Genomic DNA, 10,650 nt, shown 5'->3' on the forward strand with positions numbered 1-10,650 from the left:
TAAAGGTACAAACATCTTGATTCTCTTCCATGTTACTCTATTAGTTCCCTCATGTACTTTTTACCTTTACCCTTGTTTTGGACCAAAATTTTCACCAAACTACAAAGTTCAGATCGACAAATTGATTAGGCCATTACAACCTTTGGAGACCTAGCTTGATCATATGCATTAGGGGCCTGATGTTGGCTTGATTAAGAATCACCAAAGCTGTCAAAAGGCCCAGCTAAAGCATAAGAGATTCTTATACAGTGTAAACGAATGAACTAAATGCAAAGAAGACAGTGTGAAATGATATTCTTATTCTTATATATATGAGTGCTAGTAACGTTTTTGAACATGTTCTTTATTATTAATTAAATCTATTGGAAACTACAAAATCATGAGTAAAATGCATTAAATAAGAAATGAGATTCACATAATTTTGTGATTTTTAATAAATCCCAATCAATAAAAAAAAAAGTGTATTCAAATGAGTAGTATTTACTATTAGCCTTTCTCTTCCTATAATCTATTTGTAACATGTTGGAATTGAATGGTCGGGGGTGAGACAATGTGCTTAAACTACCCCACCTTTTATGCTTACCACGTGATGCTTCCAGTATAGATAAGGATAAGCTCCTCTGGTATTGACTTTTTTCTTTTTATAGAAAAAGACCTCTTTTACTTTGATAACCTTTTATGCAATACTGTTTGTTTTGATGTTGGCTCAGTACACTCAAATGAGAAACTGTAATAGGGAACTGTGGAGCAAACAATTTTTAATCACCAGCACACGAATAACAAACACACTCATATATCTGAAAATGCTATGTTAATTGTTTGTTGATTACCGATTAATGAACTAATAACATATATTTTTTGTTATAAAAACAAAATGTTATACATTAATTAGTCAACAATGGATATACGTTGTTAATCTTGCTCATCCTCTTGACCTGAAAGTCATGTGTAAGATACTGTGTTATATTTACATGTGACATTTCCCAATCTCATTCGTCCTGTATATTCGTTGTTCTGTTCTGATTTTTCTTGCTTTGCTTATCATTTACATAACCTTTCGAGCATCAAAAGGGCAACCTAAATTTCCTAATAAATATTGGTAGCATGGTTCAGATAGAAGCACCATTATTTGGTGAATACTCTTTGGGGCAGAGTGGAATAGACATTTGAAACTTATTGGTTATTCCTCAAAAAAAATAAAAAATGCTAACCCTTGTTTGAAGTGCTACAATTTGCTGACAAATTCATTCATTGTAAGGTTGAAGGAGCGTGCACTCATGTCATGTGATGTTTTAATGGATCGTTAATGAATTGCCTTTTCTGCTAGGTCATGTACAATTAACATTTTGCCATATTGTCTTGAAAATGTCTTCCTATTAGAAGTGGGAGGAGATTCTTTTACTAAAATGCTCTAAACAAATATCCAAAAGAAAAAGGAAAATGTTTTTTTTAACTATTTTTCAAAATGTATTTTAGTTGAATCACGTGGTAATAATAGATGTAATAATTTTAAATATTTTTACAACATCTTAGAAATCTTTTAATTTATTAAACAAGGAAAAAATTAAATGCATTTTAGGATACTATTTTTTAAAAAAATTTATTTTTATTGTAAACGTTTTTACTAAATGGAATGGGATAATATGGATAGATTTATATTATAATTTTTAATGATTTTATATTGTCGAGAAATAATGTTTGACGCGAGAGAAGAGAGTATTAGGTGTTTCAGAAGATAAAAAAAAAAAAAAGATAGATGAAGAATTCTAACAAGCACGATCGTTGTCATCCTTATCAGATCGTGCATATTCATGATGAAGAAATAATGTGGTGCTTGTTATTAACAGATCGTGCATATTCATGATGTAATGTTTTGGGCGGGAAAAGTTTTTAAGTCATAGGGCGTTGGAGTATGGTCATGTGAGAGATAACTGAATTTGGTAACATTGGCCTCAGATGGCTCATCGAGCCCAAAACAAATATTTTGTTAAAATAAAAAATAAAATACAATTAATTGATTTTTTTTATATAGACCATAAGTGTTTTTATTACAACTAATTTTACTTGAGTCGAATATAATTATTATTATAGATTGTAAAACTCATAATTCAAACTCAAAATCATTAATAAAATTAAAATAATTTCTAAAATAATTTTGCAGCAATTGATTTTTGTATGAACTGCATGATTTAATTCATTGATTTTAATGACATGTTTTAATTTTAGTCTCATATTTCATCATTATATCTTATATTTAAATAAAAGTCATCAAATTCATATCGAAGCTATTAATTTTGTTATAATAAGTAGTATTAATCAGACCTGGCCACACATTACATTATATAGCGCAAGCGCATAATTGACTATACTAAATATGGTTTTTTTCTTTTCAAAGATTGTGTTGAATTGATAAAAAAAAGTTTAAGGAAAATTGAAACAAAATATTTATTTAAGAAAAGTAGAACTAGTGAGGGACAATAATTATTACGTTATATGGTTTATATATGCTGGACATGTCTTTAAGTGCTATAGTTCTATAAATATTAAACCTTCAAGTTGAATTGTGTATGTGTGTAACATTTTTTTCTAAAATTCTTGGGAGAACATGTTTGCACACGTGGTTAGCTGTTCATCATTTTCATTTGGCACTAGAGTAGTAGGAATGCCAAAAAATTTCTGCATCTAAACAAAATTTTATAAAGTTTCTTGCGATCAAACATAATTAAAGCGATGCCTTCAAGAAACTACTATTCCATATACTCATTCATTCATTCATCATATGATCGTAAATAAAAAGAAAATGAGAAGTTAGCATGACGTGTGGTTCTTGTTATGTATATTGGTAGAAAGGGATTCATGCCTTTCTTTTGAGCTCTTTTAGTGATGGGGTATTTGATATTTTTATGGGAAAAAAGTTTAGTGTTCCATGCCTAATTCAGTTCATGCCAGCTATTAACGCTTATCTTTTAAGCTATACCACGTTTCAAAACATGAGTGCTTGTTCCGGCTCAAATGCTCCAAATTAAGGTACTTTTTTCTACTCATCTTTGCTTAGAGGTGGAGATAAGGAGACATCCTTACTAAGAGGAGCAAAGAATATTTCACACCCTGTTTGGTAAAGGATCATGTATGTTTGTGGACAAAGATGACTTAGGACCAGAATTGTTGTTTCCGGGAAATGTAGAAAGGGACAATATTTCTCAAAAAGGGAGTGTAACTGTAAAATTGTTATCTTAAACGATGAGAATATGTATCATAAGGAATCTTCTTAAAAGAAAGCTAAAGTTATTTGAAAAAAAAAGAGAAGAAAATTAGTTATATACTTATACCTCAAAAGTAAGTTGATAACTGAAATTGGTGTTCCAATATAAATTAAATCATTTTAAACTATCGAATTGATTGGACAAAATTATATAAAAAAATCAAACCAAAATAAAAAATTACATTTTTATTATTGTTTGATCTAATTTTTGTTTGTTTTTATTGTAAAAATAGAAATCAAAGGCTCGAATCCCTCCCGTCACACACAGATTAGTCACGCGACTCACGCATATAACTAATTTTTATGGCTCGATTTGTTTTCTTGCAGAAAAGGTCACATATTTTACTTACCATATGAATTCTATGTCATGATGTCTTCTGCATAATCGATGAAATCTATTTTCTGGTTATTTGACTTGGAAATGGAAGTGATGATGTAATTTAGAGGAGACATCTAAGGCTGATGCATCCTACGTTAATAACCTAACAATCAAAAGTGTTCTGTGGAGTGGGCCCCACTCTCTGACGTTTCTTCAACGGCCATTTCATTGGGCTTAGCACATTGGTTTGGAAAATTAATTTTCATTTTTATTTATAGTTGTAATAAATTTATTTATTTATTTTATAATTTTATACAAACTAATAATAAAAATAAACTTTATTGTCTAATTTTATTATTTTACACAACGTTTGAAAATGACCAAAAAAATAATAAAGATACCATATTTATAGTTAAAATAAAACTATATTATATATGGATTGAAAATTACAACTTTTTTTTTTACATTTTTTAATAAATAAAATATTTCTTCCTTAATTTTCAGAATGGAACTGCCAATCTATACGAACCGTTCGATTAAAATTAGGAAGCGAAACGTGAACCGTTCAGTTAGCCGTCCGTTGAGATGAATCATGTTGCAGATAAGCTTGCCAAATTCCAACGCTCCTGCCTACAATTTTTTTAGGGTTAATTACAAATTTGATTTTTTTTAATTTTTTAAATTCATAATTTTGATTTTTAATTTTGATATTTAGTTTTATAAATGTGTAATTTTGATATTTTTGATAAATTATGAGTATTAGATATTTAAATTAATTATAAATTAAATAAAAATCATTAATTTTTAATAAAAGATTACTAATATTAATGTAACGTTAGTATCGATGGAAACATTACATGCCACCGTGAAGTAGAGAAAGTGTTTAGGGAAAAGAATAAGAATATAACATTGTGAAAAATTAGAATAAAAATTTTTTAATTCAATTTTTTTAAATAATTAATTTAATAACTCAATTAATCAAAATGATTTGTTTATAATTTATCAGAAAGATTAAAATCAGTTATTTATAAGATTAGAGAAATAAAAAAGATACAACTAAAATTTAGAAAGATCAATATCATAAATTTAAGAAATTAAAAAGATTAAAATTATAATTTTTTTTTTAATACTACTATTACTTTTTTTTCTTCAGAAATACCACTACTAAATAAACATTATATAAGCCATGCGGGTCTAAATTAAAGAATATCACTAAATTATAAAATATTATAATATAAAAATAAATTTTATTTTAATTTATAGAGTGAATTTAAAATCATTATTTTTAAGTATAAACAATTAAATTTTAAGGAAAGAAACATAGTATAAATATTAGAGAGTGCAGTACTACGATAAGACTGAAAATATTTTGGGAAAAAGAAATTCTGACAACGTGTTATTAGGTCAACAAAAAAATGATTAACGAAATAAATACGATGGGCAAGGGACCAACAAGATGACACCACGTTTCTCAGTTCACAGAATCTGATGCCAAACTTGGTAGCTTTATCATTATCACCTCCTTCACTAGCTATCACCAACATTCATTTAATTCACATTTCACACACTCAAATCCTATCTCGTATCAAAGGAACAAAACAACCACCCAACAAACCCTAATTCAACTTTTCCGATCTGATCACTTCGAGGTGCTTTCTTTCACTCTTTGATCATCTCGCTTTCCCCTTTTCCTCAACCAAAGTTTTCGATCTTTCATTTATTTATTTATTCTCTGAAAATCTATCGAAATAGAATTGCCTACCCCCAATTTTTGTCCTTTAGTGGAAAATCTGAGAATTGCTCAAGTTTTTCGCTTTGATTGATTTTCCAGCTACTCGATCTATTGTAGTTGGTGAGGTTCAGACGATTTATGTATATTTGTTTTATTTTGTTTTGTTGGATTTTTTTTTTAAAAAAAGATTGTTTTCCCTTTGAAAAGTATTTATATGACTATTAGGTGTGGTGAGGGAGTGATAGGTAGATATTGTTTAGAATTTTTACCTTTCCTGAGCTGGGAAGGGGGGAGGGAGGATTTTTAATTATATGCAAAAATTGTAGGAAAGTAGAAGGAGGAAGAATTTTGATTGGTCTTAGCCTCTTAGGTTTTGGTGATTGCCCTATTTTGTGTTTTTGTTTTTTTAATTTGCTTTTGTAGGGAAGTTTAACTAGTTGGCCATTAATTTCTGATTCCCTTATGTTTTTCTGAGAGAATAAAAAAAAGGAAATTAAAGTGAAATATTTTTATCTTGGAATTTTTCAAATTTTTTTGGTACTTCTGACTTTGTATTAGCTCATTATCATTACATAAAAAAAAGCTTATTATCATTAAGTTATTTAGGATTAGTTGATCAGAACTTATCTCATACCTTGTTACTGCTTGAATTTGAAAACCAACTAAATGCTTATCATGCTAATGGAATTATTAGATGGGAAGGAGGGGGGGTGGGGTTTGTGTTTGGAGTGGCTAATGGAGGGTAGTTATTTGATATTGACCTTGCAAGTATTATCAGAATTTTGTGTATGCCTTTTTCCATTTTCCATTTTAATAACATTGCTTTGGAACATACTACTATTTGGGCTCAACCCAATGGATGTAGTTTAGTTGGCAACACACGCTAAGTTTGTGGGAAAAAACCTGGGTTTGATCCGTGCAGAATACACTCTTGGGGAGGGGCAAAGAACTTTAAGTGTGACTAAATCTTGACTAAGGATTAGTCTCATAGCTGGTCCAAAGGATCGAAGCTTGAGGGGATACCTTGGAGTACCACTGGGGAGCCTAAGGCCCTAATTATGGTGGTACCAAATAAACAAAAATACTATTTTGGCTCTGTAATTATGAACTTAGTGCATAAATAACATGTAGTGAACTGCTTCTTGTGTGACTGATAATTGATTTTGTATGGTTTTTATTCAACAACACTGTCTCTTACTTTCTAATCCTGCATGTTTCAGTAAAAATTCCAAATGAGTCGGGCACAGGATGCAAACCGATCATTCTTCCCTTTTGGAAATCCTTTTAGGATGATATCACCTAAAAGCCCTAAAATTTCTTCACAGCTGTTGTTAATTCTACATGCTTTTGAAGCAACTTTGGAAGAGAGGCTGAAAAAGCTTATTCCCAAGAGCAAGGATGAGATCCTCAGCTTGTCTTGGATGACTTTGGCTATGCAGTCACTTTGTGAGAGCCATAATGACATTAAAACCATCATAACAGAGCTTGAGCTTCCTGTACATGATTGGGATGAGAAATGGATAGACGTGTACTTGGACATTAGTGTGAAGTTGCTAGATATATGCATTGCATTTAGCTCTGAATTATCACGCCTGAACCAGGGTCATCTTTTACTTCAGTGTGCATTGCACAATTTAGGTTCTTCCTCTTCAGAGCAGTATGTTCGGGCATGTTCTTCACTTGATGGTTGGAAACAGCATATTGGTTCTGGAAACCCTAGGATTGAGAAATGTGGCAGCATTTTGGATGATCTTCTGCGGTCACTTGATCTTCCAAAGGTTAAAAAGTCCGCTAAAGGAAAGGTTTTGATGCAAGCTATGTATGGAGTAAAGGTGCAGACAGTATTTGTATGCAGTGTGTTTGCTGCGGCTTTTTCGGGCTCTACAAAGAATATGTCAGATTTGAATGTGGCTGATGTATATTCTTGGGCTCCAACCTTTAAAAGTTTGCAAGATCTTGTAAATGAGGAAATTAGAGTAAGATTTTCAAGTGGGAGATTTACTATATTGAATGAGTTGGAAGTAGTTGATTCCTCTGTGAAGGAATTATATCCTATTATCCAGGGCATTGCAGATACCATTGAGACAGAATCACTTGCGAAGATTGTTGGGGAATTAAGCAGAGCATCAGAGAAGCTTTCACAAGGACTAGATCTTCTTACAAAGGAAGTCGATAGCTTTTTCCAAGTGGTCTTGACCGGTCGTGATACCTTGCTATCTAGTCTGAGGTCAGGTGCAACTTTCATTGACAGCATTCAGGTGGGTAACAGAGATGCACAAATAGTCAATTGAATGTGTTGCAGCCTAACTGTGGTAGATACTGATGGATCTAGGTATTGGGTTTCATGTTTTATGGTTGATGGTTTTCAATCATGTTTGGCTTATTGTATTCAAGTTAGAATGAGTAATAGGTTATATGATTATATTATTATGGTTCTGAAATGTATATTTCTGATGTTCTGTTTCTGTGTAATGTTATATGATAAAATATATATAAGAAAGTTGCTTGTGCTCACAGAAGTTTGTAATTTGCAACCCTGTCATTCTTTCTATTCATTATGTCCTGAAATCTCTGCACCTTTTCCATTTTTGTGATTGAATCATGAAACATAAAATGTGGTTGCGGTTATTCTTTTGGAGGGGTGGGGAAGGGGTGTGAAATTTCTGCCATTGGTTGTTGATTCTTAACTTGTCTTTTCGTCTGGATTGGGAAGGATTTTTGCCCTGAAACTTGATTAACAGATTATATAAGGGCAATTGACAGCTTTATTTTTTATTCCATGGAGTATAATCTGTAGCATTTTAGTATACTATCAAATACATATGAAGAAGTATTCATCTATGATGCTTTGTCTCTCTGTTCTTGAGCACAGATTTACCAGTTGGTGGAGCTACATCTAAATTGTTGTCTCATTCTATTTCCTGTTTTCTGAAGTATATACAAGAAAAAGTGAGAACAGAAAGCAATAAAGTAGGTTTTTTATTGACAGTTGGTGAGCTACATCTAAATTGCATGGTATTGTTTTTGACAAGTTTTTTTATTTATTTTTTAATATCTTTTTCTGGGTTTTATTTGTACTTGAATTTGAATCTTTTCACTTAGATTAGTAGTTTTAGATGGGGGAACTCATGTTCAATAATGTACGTGACTTGCTCAAGTATCAAATCTGTTGCAAAGAATAAATTGTGAGAAAATAAAAATACCTTATGATTTTTACACACATTGTTCACATTTATTTGCTTCTGCCTCTGCAACCTTGTTTACTCGTTTTTGCTTTTTATTTTTGTATGGAACTTTGCAAGTTTACTACTTGCATTCTCTGGGGAGTAGCATACCATGTTCCTAAAAGCTAAAAGAAGGTTTGTAATTTGTCCCATAAATTTTGAAAGATAAAATTACTTTGTACCCGAAAAACTAGAAGTCAATCAATTTAGTCTTTTATTTTACTTCAATTAAAGGATTAAATTGACTGACGCTTTTATTTTCAGGGGATGAAAATTTAAAGTGATTTTAAAATTTTTATAAACTGATGTGACTCATCTCATATCTGTCATATAACGCACCAAAATATAGTTTTACTCATTTTGTGGGAGATGGTTTCTAGTGGGCTTTCCTTCCATTATTCCTCAGGTGTTGTTACGTGTACCATGCAAATTATTAGTACATCCAGCATAATTTGTGTAATTCCTATTTTGCTCTTCATATAGGTTGGGCAATTCGTAAATTGGGCTTACGGATTGGCTAATTCGTACCAGGTTATGGATTGTTCAAATCTGTAAGTGACTCAAACTATTTTTTTTTTTTGAAAATTCATATATGTAAACAAATTAATTATTAGATTAAAATTAAATGTTACAAAATATATTATTTAAATTTACATGCGGATTAAATATACATTAGAAATTTTAGTGTTATATATAATAATATTAATTATTTTATAACATAATTGATCTACTAGTTCAGATTGTTAGAGCATCATATTAATAAAGCCACCAAAGTCACATGTTCGATTCCTATGTGTGGATTTGGGCCGCTTATGGATTGATCAATTCATATCAACTATACGGAAGGGTAATATTGGAATAGTGCTGGCGCACAAAGTGACAGCCTATTTCTCAAAGTGTGCTGACTTCCCAAGCCCAGAGTTGCGTTATGCTGTAAAATGGGCTTTCCTTTGCTTTAGTAGTCTCAAAATCACAAAAATAACGAGAGGAATGGACAGACACTTGTAATTAACAGATGAGGAAATACTGACTAGTAATTAACAGGACAGACACTTGGAATTTTGTTGGTCACTGAAAGGTTGTGACGGATTCTACTTTGGATGTGTTTGTAATTTTTTAACTTGAAAATTTGTTTGGCCAAAATAAAATTGTACAATAATATTTTTTTTTCTAGTTTGTTATTTTATCTAATCGTCTTTGATTTCACCAAAAAGAAAAAAAAAATGTCTTTGTAACTAACACGCACGCTTCTCTCCTTCTGTTTTGTATCCAATATTGAATGAAACCATTTTTTCATGCGAAACCAAGATAAATGCTAATACTTTTTAACGATTTTCCTTTTTTCATTTTTTCTGTGTTTTTTTTAAACAATCACCCCATTTTTTTTTTCATGTGAAACCAAGATAAATGTTAATAAAAAGTTTATAAAGCTTAAATGAAAGAGTTCAGCACATAATATTTAAATATGACGTAGTAATGAAGGTTAAGCGTGGGATTTGTACCCACCCACTAGTCAAGACCTTGAGAGCCACCATCTAGGAAGTTCTATTTTTACTCGATTTCAAATTCAATGGTCAATTTTTGGGACCAGAAAAAAGAGAATAACAGATAAAGAACAACAAACGAAGACTTACTAGGAAAGACTACATGTCTAAATCCAACTCCAATTGCGTTGATTCCAAGAGGACTATACATTTTGGCTCCAACTTTGACTGAATATTGTATATAGCATTGTAATATCTACGAAGCATGGAAAGGTTTACTTAAAAAAGGTTATTATTCCTTTAAGTTGACTAATTAAACATTGATGATTTGAATTTTTATTATTATTGCATAACAGTATAGGAATGATGCATTATATTTAAAGAAAAAAATGGTATTAACTGATATTTTTTTACACCAGTTATCCAGTCATAACTCATAATATATAATAAATTTATTAATTTTTAAAATAATTATATTAAAAGTAATTCAAACTATAATTTATAATTAATAATAATTTAAAATATTTTATACTCACAGTACATAAACATTAAAATCATTTAAATTCCTACGTTTACGCTGTATTTCCAACTCAATACGTGTAGAAGAGTGAAAATTTCTTTTGGTCTAC

General features: G+C 30.6%; 1 protein-coding gene across 2 annotated transcripts; it reads left to right on the forward strand.

Annotated features, from left to right (window-relative positions):
* Nucleotides 1–5,044: 5,044 nt before the first annotated feature.
* LOC114425199 (protein BPS1, chloroplastic-like) lies at nucleotides 5,045–7,881 on the forward strand. 2 transcript variants are annotated; one of them, XM_028392010.1, is made up of 2 exons: nucleotides 5,045–5,230; nucleotides 6,534–7,881. In XM_028392010.1, exon 2 carries the CDS (start codon nucleotides 6,546–6,548, stop codon nucleotides 7,602–7,604), a length of 1,059 nt encoding a protein of 352 aa, XP_028247811.1. In that variant the 5' UTR covers nucleotides 5,045–5,230; nucleotides 6,534–6,545; the 3' UTR covers nucleotides 7,605–7,881. The 2 variants fall into 2 exon arrangements, with proteins under 2 accessions (XP_028247811.1, XP_028247812.1); XM_028392011.1 differs by having other exon boundaries at nucleotides 5,051–5,433.
* The last annotated feature ends 2,769 nt before the right edge of the window (nucleotides 7,882–10,650 follow it).

Source organism: Glycine soja, chromosome 9 (genome assembly GCF_004193775.1).
Source record: "Glycine soja cultivar W05 chromosome 9, ASM419377v2, whole genome shotgun sequence".
Classification (NCBI taxonomy): Eukaryota; Viridiplantae; Streptophyta; class Magnoliopsida; order Fabales; family Fabaceae; genus Glycine; species Glycine soja.

What these genes read in the sequence shown, in the direction of transcription:
- LOC114425199 (XM_028392010.1), top strand. Translation starts at nt 6,546, where the DNA reads ATGAGTCGGGCACAGGATGCAAACCGATCATTCTTCCCTTTTGGAAAT.